A 20496-nucleotide genomic window follows, 5' to 3' on the forward strand; every position below is an offset into this window, starting at 1 on the left:
GAAAATATATCTATAGATCTTAGGAAAGATAGCAATGATTTGCATATTGAAATAATTCATAGAAGAAAAATGTCCTTGTGGCAAAGAAATAAAGATCTATTTCCCAGAAGTGTGTTCTACACACAGAAAAAAATACAGAAATGGTTATTATTTATTAGATGTGCTATAGATTTATTTTTAGACACTGCAAAATCTAGTTTCCCATTTGATCACTAGAATTTCAGATTCATGCAAAGAATATATAAACTGCCTAATGTCCTTAGATACTGATTTTATTCTTTCAATTCATTTGTCTTCCTATTTATTTGTACTCTTTTCAGTTCCTATGAAAATGGCAGAAACTGGAATTAAGTTGTCTTAATACTATTTGAAGAAGTATTTCAGTAGTTCACGGAGAACATAAAATATTCTACTACTCTTTTACCCTGCAACCAAGGTATTTTCTAAATACAGTGCATATGTAACACTATATTGCAATGGAAAAGCACAGCAACGATAGCAGGGTAGCAAAATCAGGCTGCAGCAAGTGAGGATATGTCCAAACGCAGCATCTGCAGACACAGAAGAAAAGCAAAAAAGTCTGCTTATCCTTGGAAGGTCTCAGGTAGGCAGGAATCTCCAGCAAGCTACCCACACCTCCCCTGGCAACACTTAAATGAGGTCTGGGAGGGGGTGGAGCCAGGATCCAGTCACTCAGGTGCATTGCATGCACATGAACTCCCCTGGGTTGGCCCTGCCTTCCCACCAGGTGCTCAATCACTGATTCAAGCCATGACTTAGCATTTCTGCTACTGCACAATAGATATTGTGAAATAAGTTTTTCATGTCAACTTGTAATGACACAGACTCTGTCTGTATCTAGAATATGATAAAGCAACTACTGAAAGTACCAACCAACAGTAGGGAAAAGATACCATTTAAATATGTGAATTACACAGTATAAAACTGAGAATACACCATTTACTGCAAAAGGAGTAGGCCATCATGATGTGCCACGGGGCACTTCAGAGTGGCAGCAGTGTGAAGTCAGTCAGCACTGATGATTTGATGTGCTGGAGTCACACCTAAGCTTCTGCTATGTGTGGTACCCCCTCTAGAGTGACCATCTGTGACCCAGATTTTCTGGAATTACATTATTCCCCCGTATTGCTCAGCAGAAGTAGGAAAACCAAGCTACAATCTGGCCCTGCACTATCAAATCTTAAATCAAAGATGATTTGGTAAGCCATTCTAATTACAATAGCAGAAGGGCCTGTTGCATGATTATCACAGATTCTATTTGTAGTGTATTTTTGCTCATTTCAAACTGTTTTACAAAAATGCTGTTTAGTATGAAATAATTAAATCTCAGGGGGCAAGGTAAAACAATGCATCTCATGCATTATGCAAATGCTGAAGGTCAAAGCCTGTAAAATGGTCACATACTGAAGATCTCTGAAAGTGAAAATCTTCCACTGAGAAAACAATTACCTCTATTATCCCAAAACTGCAGCTTTCATTATGCAGAGCTATATTGTCTTAATTGCACGGACTGATAATTAAGCTGATAGGATCTAATTTTCTTTGTATGGAATGACAGATTTCTAATTGCCTATCTTCATGCTTTGCCTATTGGCTAAGAGCTTCCTTCTCTGTAGTGTGGCTGAAATCAGTCACGTCTTTTGTTTTAGGGCAATGCACACTACTGTTATCCAATTCTACTTTCCGTTCCTCCAGATTGCTCCTTGTAAGACTGTGAGTGGTGAGTAGCTGTCCATACAGAAACATTTTCTTTGACACAAGCCTTATTTAAATTCTTATGCACAGTGGTGGGCAGAGTCATTAGTTTACTCAAAGCAGATATTTCTATTTATTTTGTTAGTAAATTTTTATTAAGGAGATGGTCTTAAATGTGTATTTATTTTCCTATGACCGTGACATTCTTAGCACGTGTCCCTTGGTTGTTTTATTTAGCCTCTCAAAGTTATCGGACCCTTGGGCTATGTTCTGCATTAGAGGAACAAGAAACGTATCGTAGATAATAGACCTGAGTGTTTAACTTATGCTTCCCACAGGAATTGTAAGTGAACAGTAGCAGCAGTACAAAAGCAAATTTCCTCCTCTGCCTTCACAGAGTGCACATCATCTCAAAACCACACTGGGAGGCCTTGCTGTGCTGAAGCAAGGCCGCAGAATGCAAGAATGAAGTGGTCATCTGTGGAGACAGTACTTAAGAGGGCATTTAACTCAGAACATTCTTGAGAACACAGTGTGAAGTCTTGCTAGGAGCTCCTTCTGCTCCTACAACACAAATTATATTGTCTTCAGCACTGCATTTTACAGCAACCTCCACTCCACAAGTCCTTAATAACGTGTGTTGGAGCAAGTAAGACCTCTTGAGACACTAGGCAGTGGAGGAGGAGGAGGAGAGATAATCTAGCCCATTAAGAAGCCAATGCTAGTGCCAGTGCAAGTGAGTTCTAATAAACAGTAAGAGTTTTCATTATTATGCTTTTGATCTCCTTGTAATCACTGGAATAAAGTTACACATGCAGAATTTAAGACTACATTTCTTAAGTTAAGAAACAGTGCATTGAATTCTATGTCAAACAGAGATTGATATGTCTAAGGGGATACAACTTACAGTGGTAAAAAGAAAAACACAAAAACAAGATGCAATTAAAGCTTGCCTTTGACATGGCTCAAATTTCATTTTCTTAAATCCTCATATGACAATATTTCTGTCACTTTTCCATTCCTTCAGCTTATGATTAGTGAAATTTATGGCCTTCAACTTAACTTCAGAAAGTATGCTTTTTCAACATTGCCAACCCTATCATATAAATACTTATCAGGAAGTATATAACAAGGAAAACATCAAACTATTTACTTTCAAAATGAAATCTAACCAAAATATATGGGTTCATTGTGCAGACTATTCTCTCCTTACACAGAAGAGAAAGAAAGAGAATGAACGAGGCACACAGCATTTATGTCAGGCAGGTCACTACCTGCTGTGCGGAATACTATCCTGACATGAGCAATATATTAAACTTTATATATAAGAATAGGATAGACACCACTGAAGATCCAAAGATCCATGATTACAAACAAAATTGAGGGCAGGAGAAAAAATAAAGCTTTCCAAAAAGTTGTTTTACTTCATTATGGAGCTAACTATTCGGCTGTTGAAACTAACACCTCATATATCCTGGAATGCCAGGGGAAGTGTGTTCCAGCAAATTTGCTTAGCAGCAATAAAGTTTTCTTCAGCTGTCAGTACAAGACAACTGTACTAATCCATTCACATTAGTTTCACCTGACTGCTCGGTTTTCTGCAAGACTCAATTACTTCAGGATTAGCACAGCAATAAATTAAAATTCTTGAGGACTGCTCAAACTACTCTTAATTTCCCCAAACTCTACAACTTCTACAAATCATTTGTTAGTGTAACAGAACTAATTCAGTGGATGCTACATTTGCTATTAGCTCTGTGTCTATAAACCATTAATAATAATAAAAAAGATCTCAATTAATGAGGCAAGTGAAACGGTGTCACTGAGGAAAATGGCAAGTACGCAGAAGCACTGAATGTCTAAAGCAGTTATTTGGAGTTTGTCACTTTTTTTTTTTTAAATTCCAAATCTAGGCCTCTTATTTAGTTGTACTGTATTAAGACACAGCTTTTTTGGCAACTCCGCACATAGCAGGAGGGTTGAAACTAGATGATCATTACGGTCCTTTTCAACCGAGGCCATTCTATGATTCTACATCACATATAAAACATTTCAGAGGCTGGAAGAGACTGAAAATTTGGAAGAAACATGCTCCCTGGTAGTCTGATCATTTTGGTGCTGTGTTCCTTGCAAGTAAAGCAATGACCTGTTTTCTCCACAATCATGCAACCTCACTATCACAGACCTACACTAGAGAACCACCATTTTATGACACCATCTGTTTAAGGTAGAATTGTCAAATCAAATTATGAAATTGTAATAAATTGAAGATTTCTTGCAAACTACTCCTCTTCAGTGGAAGGCTCATCGGGACCTCATGTTTGAAAGGTCTTTTCAGTCTTTCCACAGTAATTATAATTTTGCCATGTGTCCCAGAATTTTTGGTAATCAGAGCTAATCATGACTCTAAAACCACTATCATTCCCCACAGACTTGGGTAACTGCAACATGTAATCTCTACAAAGACGAATGAACCAAATGCATTTGTCTGCTTTTCATGAACCTTAGTGCAATACTTTTAAATAACAAAAAACCTGTATTTTCAAAGTATTATAGAATCATCATCAAAGAATCATCAGAGATTGGAAAAGACCACTAAGATCATCTAGTCCAACTGTCAATCCATCACCACTATGTTCACTAAACCATGACCCTTTGTGTGACATGCACACATTTCTTAAAAACCTCCAGGGATGATGACTCCACTACTTCCCTGGGTAGCCTACTCCAACATATGACATTCAATGTTAGGAATTTTTTCCTAATATCCAACCCAATATCCAATCACGTACAGAAAAATTCTCCTACATGTGTAGTTCAGAGAAGGTATAAAATCCATGTCAGTCCTGTCAGACTGCAGGAGCAAGTCATTTACAAAGGATAACCAAGTTATTTATGACCAAAGGAAGTCAATAAGTAAGGGCCAATTACTCCGTGTTTAGTCAGAAGAGGATATATATCCTTCATATAGAGGATACAAGTATTTCTAAAACTAGTTTGCTGGCCAGTTATCATGCAAAATGGCATAAAAATTGGTGTTTTGATTATGAGGATTACAAATCATCAAATACACTTAAATTTAAATGGAGGAAACACATATAACGAGGATACAGCTCTTTCCAGAACAAGAAATAACTTTAGAGGCAACAACACAGCATGAGCATCTTGGAGGCCACTTAAGGCAGAAACACAAATGTTCTGACAGCATTGTGATTCAGCCAAGAGACTTTCTTCAGGAGCTGGGCTGAAGTATATGCAAAGCAGTAAAATGTGATCATTCATTTAAGAGAGACAAGTGATAAGCATAACACATGATATCCTTGCCAGAGCATGGTAAACAGTAGAAGACCACTACAATACTACTAAAAAAAAAAACAGCCATGGAAACTACAGAACTGGTGACCTTCTTGGAAAATTATGTGGCTAATTTTTTTTTGTTTAATAATAAGGTTTTTCTAATATGTCTCACTCAGAATGGGAAAAAATAGGAACAAGATATAAAGTTCACTATGCAGAACGTAGAGAACGTGTAAGGGAAAAGCTTATTGCTGTCATCTGAAAGGTGCTGTTTATCACACTATGCTTTACTGTGCAATGTATGAAATTTATGCTCCATGGACACTGCCAAGACTGAAAATATTGAACTGTGTAAGCACATTTTACTAAAAGAAATTTGCCTAGCTTTCTTTTCTGTTTCTGCTCCTAAACAACATCCTTCTCTTGGTGCAGTGATCTGAGAATAAAGACATATGATTTAGCTTTTAAGGAAAGTCTGAGTAATTCTGTAATAGCAAAATGAATTTTCTGCACAATTCACTGATAAATTTTTCACCTTTGTCAGTTCTAAGTTATGACATTCTTATTATCTATTTTAATGTTAAGTTACTAACAACACTACTGAGCATACTTGTAGTAGGGGAAGAATGGATCAAAATGTTTGAAACTGTCTTAATCATTCAATTTGTAAGACAATATGAATTGCCTTTGGAAGATAAGGTATTCAGAAACCAGTTTTCTTGAGGAGAGGAAGAAGTGAAGCAGTACATAAACAAGGCATCAAAATTGGAATAACGCGGCAAACAGAATAAAGAAATTTAAAAAATCTCAGAAAAACACAGCAAGAAAATATCAAAATACCTTAATGGCTTCAAGCTATTAAGCTTAAAGCTGCATAGCTATGACTATCAAGATACCTTAATAGCTTTAGGCCGTTAGAAGATTCCCTTAAATGTTTGGATTTGACATACTGTATTTCTGCGAGAGTTAAATTTGATCTAGAAGATACTATCCTGTATCCTGTACCCTGCAAAAGAGAAATTAAATTTGTCTATATTTAACTTCCACATTTCATCAGTATTTTTCCTGCTAAACAAAAAACTCCAAAGAAAAAAAGAAGGCCTTCTGTCATTAAGCAATTTCTAATGGGAAATTAAGCATGACCTTAGAAAGCCAGTCCTTAGAAAGCTGAAAGCAGTGAAAACAGCATTGTGCTTTAAGCCTACAAAGTGATTCAATAGTTTATCCCTTTTCACCTTGTTTGTTATATCTAAGGTACAACCTAAGGTACAACATTTGCATAGCCATGGCTCACTACCCACAGTGCTCACATCCTTTGTAACTAGAACTATTTCTCTAGAGGAGAAATAAACAACTATCCTAAACTGTTCTCACCTCGAGTATATGGGGCAAATGAACCATTTTCCTTAGTACTCCAGACTCACAAGAGTGCTGCATCACCTTCTGAATCTTCCTCTCCAAAGGCAAAGTTAGCCTGCATAAGTTTATTTAGGGTTTAGGAAGGCAGCAGGGGACACACAAGAAAATAGCCACTCCTGAAGGAACTGTGGCCCATGGCTAAACCCACGCTGAAGCAGAGGCTGTGAACAAGGAATAAGCAATAGAGGAAGAGTATGAAAGAGGGAAAAGCAAGAAAGAAGCCACTATGCACCTAACCCAGGTTCTGTGCCTGGCCTCACTCTGCATGCAGCAAAAGTAGGGAGTGAGGACTAGGACGTGGAGGAGAGCTGTGCAGACTGAAATTGAGATAAGCAAAGGAGTGAAGGTGTTTTCCCTGTTTCTTTACCTATTTGTCTTCTTTTCTTCTCAACACCTGAGTCAGTGATTGAAAGTTCATGTAACTGACAATAGAACAAATAAAGTGAAATTCCCTGAGCAAATAGTGTTGTACCCACAACAGTGCCTCGACTGGAATCAAGGCCTTATTACTCTCCATCTGCAAGGCTTAGATAGAAATTCCAGTGAAAAACAAAAGCCTATTGCCATATTTAAAACAATTATTATCACAGGTTTCTCAATCAGCAGACTATTGGAGTACACTTTAAGTAATTTTGGTTCACATTTAGAAAATCCAAATTTCATTGCTAGGCACTCTGAATGGCTTCCCTGATTACTTTCTGGCAACTTCACACATTAGCATTGTCATCACCTGTCGCATAGCTGCATAACAACCACACTGGCCACTGTCATGGATGAAGGCCTCCATATTAGGCACTTTACATGCAAGCATTTGACAAAAAAGACAAAAAGAGCTGTATAAATAGAATGGTGTTAGATCTTTTTAACAAAGTATTTAATACTGTGATACACTTGCTAAGCTAAATGGAGTATTAAGACATAATATCAAACATACATATCTTCTACAGGAGAAAGGAGTCTGACCCCAAGCTTTGATGAAATAATTACTGAGTCAACAGTTTTCATAAGAACTCATCTCCCTCTCCAGTACAATTAAATGGAGACCCTGACTTTATTACATCCATTAGTTGCTTCCTATCCCAGATAGCAACAGACTAAAAGCCAAGAGATTTAGTCTTTGATGTGATGCTTATCCATACATTACCAGCCCTATGTGCTAGTGTAAAACCACACTGGCTTTGTTCAGTGGAGTCTTTTGTGTGAAAGGACAGTGAGGAACGCAGCACCTTAGGAGGCTGAAAACAACCCTGTAATCCTTTTGTCTATCAGTGCTTTCTACTTTGAAAAAAAAGAACCTAAACATATTTTTATTCTGGTCATCAATCTGAATCTTACCATTCCTCATGGAGCTGAAATGCTCAAAGCTTTTGTCTGGGGCAAGAGTCAACTCAGCTTTTTCCTCTAGGTCCCACTAGGGACTCAGAAAGATCAAGCAGTTGCTGACAGTGCTACCAAGAGGCAAGTATCATGTCACTTCTACTTTCCTGTCTTCTCCTTCCTTCTGAAGAGTGGACCTTGTGGCATCACACTCCTAAGAGCAGTGCCTTTTCAATTGAAACTGGTTGCACAGTCTCAGGTTTTTCTCCTGTGTTTAAAGGACCCCTATAAGAACCAGTCTAACTCCAATGTTTGGCATTTAAAAATTCAATTTATGGCTAAACAAATAGACTATTTTGATCATTTCACAAATCTTGTATTAAAACAATAGCTATAAGTGAATAGAAGTTGACTTTGGCCCCACAGTGATGCTTCCATTAACAAACATTAAATTAGGCTAACTTTTATGCTACTCATGGCAGACATTTTTCACAATGACATATAAAAACTTTTTTCCTAATTACCAGTTTAAAAGAAGGCTCTCAACTGTAGACATGCCATGAATATTTAAATTCTGGGTCACATATCATAAGGGACAAGTCCTTATAATATGAATGTGAAATATCTGAGACCTCAAGCTCTGTTGCTGTTCTATAGCCCATGAAATTAGATGATTTTTTTCTGTCTCATGACACTGAACAATGTTCATTGTTCCTATAAGGTGAGAGATGTTTAATAGACTTTTTTTGTTGTTGTTTAACACGCAATTTGAAGCAGTCCTTAGCATTTGAATTTCATTCTCTTTGAGATATAACATCTGTGTTTTTATCTCCTACACACAAAATTGACATTAATGTGGTAGTCTTTAGCAAACACTTTTGACACGTACCAGATGTAATTATTATCACTTAATAGAGTACTCACCCCAGCAAGCAATAGATTGGCAATATAGCATAGAATAAGATCCCCTGTTTCTTCTTCTGGAATGATTTTTCATGGCATAGAAATTCTTTCCCTTAACTTGTAGAATATATTTTTTTAACTTTCAGGGATCTTTCACTCTTTCTTTACTTTGGAGAATATTTTAGGCAATATGTAGCATTGTAAATAATGAAAAAATAAGTCTGTAAGATTACGTGAGGAGTAAAATCAGTAAAGTAGCTGCGAGTTTACATCTGTAGGTGATTACAGATGATTGCACCCATGACACATATGAAATGATTACTAGCCAGATGTTACAAAAACCTGAATGCAAAAAGATTTATACTATATGGAAAGTACAGGTAAGGAGGAAAACTACTCAGGACCCAGCAATAAGTTCTGAGGGGGTGGAAAGGAGTCTTGTACTTTTTTGTCTGCATGACACCCTTTCCAGCAGCACCCAGGCATTCAGCCCTACCAATAACATTAGCGTGGACCTGACAGCAATTACTGCCACCTTAAACACTTTGTCTAGAGATAGACACACAGTCACCAGACAGTGACATGGAAGGCAGAAGTAATTATTATAGTTCCCCAAGTCTCCCATACTGCTATTTAATTCAACATTTATGCATTTTGGATATGTTAGATGAAAATATGCAAACATACAATTACATCCAATGAGCTATACAATTATCGGGGTTAATTTACAGAATGAAGGTCATTTTTCTCAGTATTTAGCCCCAAATATTTACACACTTCACAATACTGTCATGCTATCAGATACGCACTGTGGAGTTAAACACTGCTCGGAGAAGCAGACAAAAGAGAAAAATGAGAAACAGGCCAACTGTGAATGCACCTGATGCTCTCAGTGTGAGTTAAAGCTGAAGGCTGTTCTAATATGAAGCAAATATCAATCTTTTTATAGAAGTCTGAATCAAAATCAGCTAAGAAGTCTGAAAAAGAGAAGAGCTTGACAGTACTATACAGGTATAGTCACTAGTAAGAAGCTTTGCCACCCACATCCACACAGTCAGCCAAGCCTTTCATTCATTTCATTTCTCTTGCACCCACTCAGCCCCATGGGTAGTATTTGAAAAATCTTCCAGGCATCCTGATGGATAGCATGTTGTTCCTGCATTGGAACAACATCTACTGAAGAAGTTGTGTGTCAAACTGCTGGAAAGAGCATTTGAGTTTCTACTGAGTTCCCGAGCCACTTATTAAAAAAAAAAAACAAAACAAGACAAAACAAAAAATAACTCTTTGTAACCTTCCATTAACTGGAACTGTAAACATCTGAAGTCACTTCATCTGTGGGGAGCAGATTATTCTTTCTCTCAGAACCTGAAAGAGTAACAGATTTGAGGTACAGAGGGCTTAGATAATGTGTTCTTCACTCAGTGTTTCATTTGTTGTCTTGCTTCATAAGCCATTCTAAGACACACTTCTGTGAGTGCTGATCATAATTCTTCGGGAAAAGTAGCCAAAAAAAACACAAACAAACAAACAAAACAAACAAACAAAAAAAAAACTGCCCTGGCTTTTAATAACTTTACTCTCAGGAGAGATTATACTGATGAAGTTGGCAAAGCTGACTGGTGCTCTTAATTTCATTCTATATCTGATTTAGAAATACATATGTTGGAGAGAAACAGAGTGTTAGCCACAGATATACACTGATGTGTCCTATGTTTGAAACTGGCACAAACATCAAGAGTATTATACTATTAATACACACTGGCACTCTGCAGGCACTAGGGAACCTATGGCACAAATCTTATTGTATTATTGCTACACAAACACAGAACGGAAGCAGGATTTGTAAATGCATGCAGCTACTAATTACACATTGTCAGAATGGAAGACTATCAAATGAGTTTTCATAAGAGCCTATTCTGGATCTGGATTACTTTTTACCAAGTTGATAGAAAATAAATTGTATTCATCAGATTTCAGAAAAAAGTAAGCTTAGAGGTTCTGAAAGTACTTAGGAGTAAGGAAGTAAAACTCAAGAAGAACTTGGCAAACTGAAGAAATAGTAAAAAAAATTAAAAAAAAGCATGCTATTCAAAAGAGACAAGTAAAAATCTTTACCTTTTTTAAAGAAATCACCAAGTAAATGAATACAAGTTGGAAAACAGTGATGGCAGCTCTTACAAAAGGACACAAAGGCAGTAGCAAATCAGAAAAACACATGAATCACCCACATCATGCTGTTTTGAAAATGGAAAACATCTCACTGGGATGTAGAAACCATAATAAAGCTTAAAAACACAGTAAGTAATGTCTTTATTAGAATATTCTGCCAGTAGCATGCTTCAGCAAAGAGATGTATCAACTGAAGAAAATCTAGAGAAGGCCAAAAATACTAATTTGAGATGTAAAATACATACAACTTTTACAGCAAAAGACTGAAACATTTAGAACTATGTTGCCTTGCAGATCCTTAGAGGCATAATGATGGTCTTCAGAGATGTTAAAAAGCTTTTTTGAAGTTTTGTCTATGTCCATATTGAACAAGGTAAGAAGTTATGATCTTAAACTGGAGAAAGAAAGATTCGGGTTATACTTTAGGAAAGTACAGACAACTAAGTAATGCAACAGATTGCCTGGAAAGATTGTGAAATCTGCTTCAGACAGAAAGAGGATAGACTAGATTATTCTGACAAGATGACTTCAAGCCATATTTATCAATGGTCTATAACTATGTTCTTCCTTAAAAAATTCATATATGCTTGCATACAAATATAGATATAATGGATGAACAGAGTACTTCAAAGCTAAAAACAGAAAACCTGGAAATTGACAACTATCAAAACCCTTGCTATCTTTTCAATTTCCAGCCCTTTAAAGTAAAAACTGCTAATAGAATTGTGAGCAGGGTATGGTCAAAATTAAAGGACTTTTCAATTTTGTTGTTATCTGCTTGGCATGTCCTCACAGCTTAAACAACTCCATTAACTTTTATCTGATGGGGACAGTTTGATCACCCCATAGTAGAACTGTAAAAAAAAAACCTCTCCCCCACCCCGATCCCTTTTATTAAATACTTCTATACCACAGATTAAGTGGCAGTAATGATATGGTAGCTGTCAAAGTGCTATGCTCCTGTGATTTTTGTAATGATACATTTCAGAATCCAAAAGGACAGTCTGCATATTAATATGCAGAAGTAAAACATCAATGAACATAAACAATACAATACTGTAATTACACAGAAAAGATCTACTTTATTACTTACCTGTTAACTACATATAAAGGTACATCACAAAACAGAGATTTATAAAATATTGATAAACTTTCTGGTTATTACTCTGTTTTTAACATTCCTAATTTGAGAAAGGTTATTTAACATTTTGTGGCTACTGTGAATTACCCAGTATTTTAAAATTCAGTAATCAGCTTTCAATTATCAGTTTCTGATTACAGTACTGGGAAGTGCTTAAATCCTGATTACTAACACCTAGATGAAAACAGTGTACAACAGAGAATTCTCCTATGTCTGTTAGCAATCTTTGATCTTTCAAATACAGCAATCAAAATGACATATCGATAAAGCCAGGACTGTGACTGAGGAGGCTGGAGTTTCAGCAGTTTTTAAAATCTGCTTTGTAGGCACCCTTGGACAGATTATTTCACATGTCTTTGTCAACCTGCTCTATCATTAAAAACATAATGGTTTCCTTTATTAAGCATTCCATACCTGCTTCCAATCATTCATTCACCTAATCTGATTTAACACACTGCAACTACTTTTCCTTGGTGACCAGGTAGGCAGCTAGAATAACAGTCTTCAATGCCACAGCTAATTTTGAACGTCAGGTTTTGAAGGGTGATTTCCATCTATCTGAGGCACAATTTTTCTGACGATGCACCTAATCCACGCTCCCCTGCCAAGCTGTCTCAAACCAGAGAACTTTCATGTGGATGTTTTTATCCTCAAGTTGAATTCAGCTCATATTTCCCCAGGCATGGCAGTATGCCACAAACTTAAGAATCTGAAGGTTGTCTGTGAGATCAGACAAAGTTGTTCTTTGATATCTACTGAAGAAAACTATCGTTTAAAAGACAGCTAATACCAGAAGTGCTATTCAGTTAGTAGTACTGGGTACAACTGTTACACTTGTACCTTCTGGGAGAAATAGGAGGGAACTTGGTTAAAATCATTTTTTAAATTTCCTTTCCCATCAGAAAAAAAGGACAGAAATAGTAGTTTCAATTCAGAAACAATTTGGCATCACAGAGTGCCTGTTATAACAGGAGACTATTCTTGTAACTCTCTGGTTGTGCATATTCTGTGGCCTGGAAACCAACTGAAGTGACTTCAGCTGCAAAGGATATCGGCATGCAAAAAATCCTTTTAGACTTTAGTCATACAGTCATCAAAACTTTTTATTACATTCAAGTTTAGCCGTGGCCAGGATGAAAGTCTACTGGCTAGAGTTCATGCCAGGAAAAGTGAAAAATAAGCTTATCAGAGTCAGAGAGAGGCATCAGAATGAGCACGGCTGTAGGCATGCCTTCTCATTTGAAGGGAATTCCCTAGCTCATTCACCTCAGTGTTCATGTGCTCATGAAAATGCACAGTTGCAGGTCAAGTTGGACCTTTGTCTGCTAAATAAATGTGAGATAACTGCAATGCTCTGATAGCATAACTACATATTTTCCATTTGGATATGAATCTCACCACTGCTGCCCATACCCTTGCCATCTTTCCTGAACTATTTTTCTGTGCTCTACTCATTTCCCTATAGGGACAGGCACAGTACATGCCTTTTTTTTTTTTTTTTTTTTTTTTTGGCATAGGAATTCCTACCAAAATTAGACAAATAACATGAATTATATACTCTAAAGTGAATCATAAATAAAACACAGTAACTAGTTATTGCATTTGCATATTGATGATAATCAAAAGTAAATTCTTCTTAAATAATGGTATTTAATTGGAAATCCCAGGCAATATAGAAATAAATAACTTCATCATTCCAAAGCAAATAGCAGCTTCTCTTTCCGGCATGTGTTCTACTTCAGCAGAATGCTGACTTCACTAGATATCTTTTCAGAACAGACATGAGCTATCTGTTCTACTCATTTCATAAACTTTTAAAATAAAATATTAAAATGTATAAAATTTTAAAATGTATACTGAAATGGATTTTACCAGTAGGACAGACCTATCTCATTAAAGCCACTGTAGCCCAGCTCTTGCCTGCTTAGTCCCAGATCTTCAAGGTCCATGCATTTAAATCCAGGTGGGCATTGGTAACCTTCTTCTAGCTCTCTGGAACAGTGGGTGTCTGGGATAGCTAAATTATTCCAGGTTACGTTTCTGTGAAAAATACAGAATTAAGGTGTTATATAAACTCAGCTCATAGCAAAACTAAATATTTGAAATTAAGAAGAGTAAAGTAAAAAGTATATCAGCTATTATTTTTGCTATCTAATGTTTTCTGATGTATGTTATTTTCATTAGTTAAGAACTTATGATGAATTAACAGTCTCTTAAGATTTCAGTCCTACATACTCACAGTACAAATACAAGCAGAAGTTTCACAAGAATGCCTAGAGACCTCAGCAAAAACAGAGACTCTAGAAGACATACAAGAGTTAACACAGAGCTGTTCCAACTGTTTTTTGTTGGAATTTGGACACTTACTGCTTTAGTCTCCTTTGAAAATCTTGAGAACATGTTCAACTGCAGGCAAAACTAGCTTTGATATTCTTTAATATGATCTTCATGGATAAACTGTCAGCCATGTATGTATGTGTTAGTTACTTGTACCTTACTTAGGTCAGGTTTCTACCACAGATGGCCAAGCCCTTAATCTTGCTCAGGTATAACCAGTCACAGACAGGAAAGAATTCATATCATTACAACTTTAGTGCTGTTATGATGTAAATACTGTTTTGACTGAAATGAGTCTGATTCAGTTCTGAAAGAAGACAATAAGGGTTTGGTTAAAAAAAAAAAAAAAGAAGAAAATAATGAATCGACTCAGCATGATTTATATGTAAAGGGTGTGGGAAGAGGAGGGGCAAATTTGTGGCTCCTTGTTCTGTGCCTGTAGCATACACACATGAATCCAAGATGAATCCAAGTATATATCCAAGGACTCCCAAACCCTTGTAAGGAGAAGGTCAGGCACTGGATCCCTCATTGGCATTCACAGCATGTCATTGATAATGACAATACATGACTGCCACGGAGGAGACAGGATCAAAGCCATCCTTCTTCTCAATAAGTGGTTTAGTTAAGAGGTAACTAGCAAAAATCATGTTCTGAACAGGTCCACGTTAGGGTTTACAAATCAGTACAGGAGAGTAATAAGTGCAGAAGTGAGGCTATCTGTACTATGAGCCAGTTGGTTTAAAAAAAAAAAAAAAAAGATATGTCGTAATTCCAAGTGTGCTGAACAGGCATACAGTTAAGCAGCATCAGTTTTCTCCTTGCTTGTATTCACTCTTTCAACATATGGAAATTCTGCTTTTTGATTCAGTCCCAGGGCAATTTCAAGTCAGGCTTGGAAAACTAATCAGTGTGAGTTACGGTCTGAGGAAAAAATGGTCCATAGCGTTCTCCCAGAGAAGCTGTGGATGCCCAGTCTCTGGGGTGGATGTTGCGCTGGGCAGTCTGCTCTCGTATTAGATCTGGAGGTTGGTGACCCTGCTTGTAGCAGGGATTTGGAGATTCATGATCCTTGAGGTCCCTTCCAACCCAAGCCATTCTATGATTCAAGTTCAGATTGTTTTTTGACTTCTTAGTCATGGCACAGACTTCTAACATAGAAACAAGAAAAAAGAACCACTGGAAGTTATGAAGAAAAACTTGTAGCATTCACCTCGTTATCCTGAGGCCTCAGCACAGAGCCTTAAAATTCATCATTTTAATTAATCTTGTTTGTCCACAGAACAGGTGCAATTTTCAGCCTGCCCTATAGTATGATTAGTATATTACTTTTCTTCTCAAAGTCCTCTTCCTTTAATCAAACTCACACGTGCATTTTGACAACTAAATTGGGTGAACAGGAGCTGTAATTACTTTATTTTTCTTGCTTTTATGCACTGCATGTGATAGCAACAGATCATTCTAAATCTGTCAGTGTGAAACTAAAGCTTCCTACACATTTTTTCCTAGGCAATTATAAATGCAGATAATAACTGTAGCTGCACCCATTCTGTAGCCATTTCCTCTTGATGCCTGAGAGCCAAACACATCTGCATGGATAAAGAACACACATACGTAAACCTCCACCTGAAGTTTTAAAGAATGCTCTGAAAATTAACCATCTGCTTAACTAGAAGGACAGACACAAAATATGTGCATCCATTTCATTTTTTGTAAACATGCTCAGCATCTGTCACTCAAGGATTTAAAATTTAATCTGAGCATCTTAATCCCTTCTTACAACAATACGTTAATTCATATCCAGTTGTGTGCTTTAAGTACTTTACATTTATGATATAAAAGCCATTACAATATAGGATTATCAAAAGACAATATTTTATAAATATTTTCGAAGATTAAAATTAATTCATTGGCTAAAGCACATGCAGAACCCAGGGTATTGGTAGCTAATTAATTGTACATTATGGTTTGCATTAGCAAATCCCTTATGTGGATTCATCATCACAATGCAAAGCAGTTAGTTTAACTGCTTAATTTAAACGCAGATCAGACAATAACAGAAATGTAGAATTCTTGAATCATAGAATGATTTGAGTTTGCAGGGACCTTAAAGATTCCCTAGCTCCATCCCTCCTACTAGGTTGCCTAAAGGCTGATCAAACCTGGTCTTGAACAATGCTAGGGATGAGGAATCCACAGCTTCTTTAAACAACCTGTTCCAGTGCCTCATCACTCAGTCATTTTTATATGACATCACACCATCTTCTAAAGAAGAAGAAGAAAAGATGTCTCCATGCACCGCTATAAAGAAGGAATCTCTGAGTACAGATCTGTAACTGTACAAGCATAGGCTTTTTAGGATGGATGTCACCAGGCAGGTTGTGCTCTGGTTCAGGATAGTACTAAGCATAGACAAGTCTACATGGACTAGAAAATAAACTCCTAACTCATAATTAGCTATAATATCACCTGTTATTTTCAGTATAACAAGATTTAAAATGTTTTGTTCCTACATGGGCCCTACTTAATATCAGCTTAAGTACTGAGGCGTTGATTCAGTACATAACTAGCTTTAAGCACCTGAAAAGCTCTATTCATAGAAAAGCTCTATATACCTGAAAGGCAATGTATGTGTACGTGAATAGCTCTAAAAGTGATGCCTCCTGTTTATTTCCATAAAAACTTCAACAGATACAAAGAACACAATAACATAACACTATTTGATAGAACAAATTCTCAGTTACAGAACACTATCTATTAGCATACTACCATTAGCTATACATTTTTGCCAGCAGTGAACAAGAGCCCACATGCTGTGCTTGTCAAAAACTGCGTCACTGTGCCAACATGCACTATTTGGTCTCCATAAATGTTCAGCAAGCATCGATGAATGTCAGTGGATACAATTTTTCTGCATAGAGAAATTTGATGCCACATTTTTGCTTCATACAAATTTCCATGTCAGACACCATTCTGTCAGACTTCCCCTCTGCTGCCATCTGTCACATAGCAACAAAATGTAACAGTGGGAAAGTTCAATCTCTACTGCCATACCACAAACATCCACCTCTGATGTTGTGAGCCATCATAAAATAGGAGGAATTACTTTCGGAGCTGCCCTTGTACTTAACTAATTTGCTGAATAGGGTGCCTTGATAAAATCCCAAACAGTTGCCAGATGAACAAAGAAATGATTAATTCTGAGAGTTCAACTGAATATTTCTCTGCCCACTACTCCAGTACTGGTATTTCTAAAAATTTCAGTAGTAGATTATCACTGGTCACATTTTTAATAAACTTACTACCGGCCAGCTACTTACTTTCATCAGCATTCCTACATATAACCATAAATTTCAGTAGAAGACTCATACCGTAGTTGGTTTCTATTGAAAACCTCATTCACTTAGATTTTCCAATTTGCGCTTCCCATTGAAGATTAGGACAATGCTGCTCCTAGAATCATCACAGCTTCTAGATAATCCACTAACAGAATCAAAATCACTGCGGCTAGCCAAAGAAATTTCAGAGTACCTTTCTGGCTTAAAGATTACTATTATTTCCTAGGCATAATTCTTCATTTCATGTTCTGCAGTCTTCCCAAAAGGTGATATTTTAATGTGGTGTTACATTTTCAGATGAACTCAGGTCTAAAGACATCGTGCACCACACACAATTTACAGAATCAGTTTTCTGTTTCTAATCAGAGAAGAAAATCTGTTTTATCTTTTAAACTGTAAGTATGAAAACATCACCCATATTTAATGTTTCTCATAATTATACATGTAATTACAACTATAGAGCTTTCAAAGCTGTCTGGTAACATATTATCTCTGATATCCAAGTATTATTTTCATTATATTAACTAATTAGATAGAACGTGCATGAAGGACTCATGAGTTTAAGGACAGCATAAGCACAAAGTTTCAGCTTTGGCAACATTCCTTATTCAACGTTTTAACATCATAGGCACAGATTTTCATACTCAAGATTCAATAAGTGAAGAAAATATTAGATAGCATCTGCTAGGGATAATTATATTCAAATCAACAAGCCAAATAACTGAAGGCATCTCCCATCTCTCTATTAATTTTTAATAAAACTTGAGATAGCAGGGAAATTGTGGAAGAATACCAATATGTTATTTTCAAAGGATGAAATTGTCTAGCATAAGACTTCACAAAGCAGTTCATTCAATAACACAGCTGATTAAAAAACTAGTAGTATATAGTATATATCAATAAATCATAAATGGCCTGAAAACTGATTAACTAAGAAATGATCGTCATGATCTACCATAACCAGTGAGGAAGAAATAGGTATAAAATCAACAGCAGAGTAGAAACATGAAGGACAGTAAGGACTGGAAAGTATGGTTATCAGGATCATTTGGTTACCTATCTAACAAAATCTAACAAAACAAAATGGGTTTTAATACAGCTAAATGCAAAGTTGTGCAGGGAGATCATTGCAAGCAAACCTTATGGCTTAGAGTCTATGAAATAAAGGGGATAAAGGAGGATGTAAACGCTACATCATAGAATATAAATGCTATGTGAGCATTTAAGATAAAGTGCCATAATAGGACATCCTCTTATATTTGTCACAGTAACATCAGGGCAAGAAAGAGCTAGTGCTTTCCCATGATGTACAAGAAAAGCAATAATGAATTCATGTTCCTCTCTGTATTACATTCACATAAATTATGATTAATGTTATATTCAGGATTTTGTTCATCAATTAAAATTGTTTTGAAGTTTAAAGAAAGAGGAGAGAAATATGAACACGTTTAGCAGTAACAGAATATTAGGGTTTTTTTTCAAAAGCGTATTGAAGGGTGCCTAAATTATTGCATGTTAGTGAATTCACACAGTGAAGGTACTGGGAATTACATTTCTGTGTAATTTAGCATGAAAAAGTGTAATGAGAACAGAAAGCTAATGGTTGAAATAAGACAAATTAAGATGATGAATTATGAACACCGTTTTTAACTGTGAAACATCTTTCAGTATAAAATAAGAAGTTCCCTTGCTTATAAATTATTATTCTGCTAATACTCTAACCAAGAACAGATACATATCTGGAAGAGATACTGGATTCAGAAGCAAGCTATAACATTTCATAAAGGAGAAACATAATTAAGTCAGACTAAGTGATCTGATGATTTCAGTACATATGCCCTATGATAAACACGTTCTTATTTCTTGTTACAAAATTAAGATCTTTTATTGATTACCTACATGTTCAGTTTCAGGTTTCAGTATCTGTCCTTTGGTAACTTTCACATAATTCACTAGTGTCAAAGCTGGAGCATTTGTAGATAGAACTTGGAATTTCTTATACTACTTCAGTAAATTTTTCATAAAAAAAAAGTTGTTTAAGTGGTTATTCAACAAATTAACACAAGTACTGTTTTTATTCCCTTATTGATAAGGCATAATTAAATCCAGTCTTCCAAGCCATAAGGCATGCTTAAATTGAACTCCCTATTAGATAGGCAGTGATATTAAGTAAAGTTTGATTTCATTGCGATTGTGACTTTTTTCACTTCATATACAACCTAAATTAGAGCATATAAAATAAGTCTTTGAAGTTTCATCTATTCCTATTCACTTCTCAGCGGTTTTGAAGAGTCTGAAAGACATCTCCAGAGGTTTGGAGGTTGGCAGGTTCGGTCTGTCCCCGTTTCAGCTGGGACAGATTTAATTTTCTTCATAGTGGATGGTAAGATGCTGTGCTTTGGATTTAAGATAAGAATAACGTTGATAACACATTGATGTTTCTCCTCCTGACACAGCACCAAAGTCTTTTCAGCTTCTTGTGCTGCCTTGGCAAAAAGGAACTGGGGTGTGCAAGGAGCTGGGGGATGCATAGCCAGGACAGCTGATGCAAACCAATCAGAGTGATATTCCGTGCCGTATGAGATCATGCTCAGCAAGAAAATTGGGGGTATTGGTCAGGGGGACAACTGCTGCCCAGGGACTGGCTAGGCACAGGTCAGTGGGTAACCGATGATGTCCTATTAAACTGTCTTTGACTCCACCCACGAGTTTTATCTGTTTTCCAGTTCTCTCCCTCACGCCACTGTGGGGGACTGAGCAAATGGCTGCATGACGTTCGGCTGTCTGCCAGGTTAAACCACAACACTCATATTCCAGAACCAACTTTCCTCATGAGCCAGAAAGGGAATTCAAGGC

The 20496-nt window shown here is 36.5% G+C and overlaps 1 protein-coding gene across 2 annotated transcripts in view; it reads right to left on the minus strand.

The window, feature by feature from the left end:
• The window catches only part of NALCN (sodium leak channel, non-selective), a gene marked incomplete at its 3' end in the record, with an annotated part of 199096 nt that overhangs the window by 145413 nt on the left and 33187 nt on the right, over nt 1–20496 (minus strand). For both annotated transcript variants that reach the window (XM_079539962.1, XM_079539961.1), the window contains exon 6: nt 13851–14005. In XM_079539962.1, coding sequence (XP_079396088.1) covers nt 13851–14005 — 155 coding nt within the window. The remainder of the gene's footprint in view (nt 1–13850; nt 14006–20496) is intronic.

The sequence above is a fragment of the Tetrao urogallus genome (assembly GCF_951394365.1).
Source record: "Tetrao urogallus genome assembly, chromosome: 1".
Lineage (NCBI taxonomy): Eukaryota > Metazoa > Chordata > Aves > Galliformes > Phasianidae > Tetrao > Tetrao urogallus.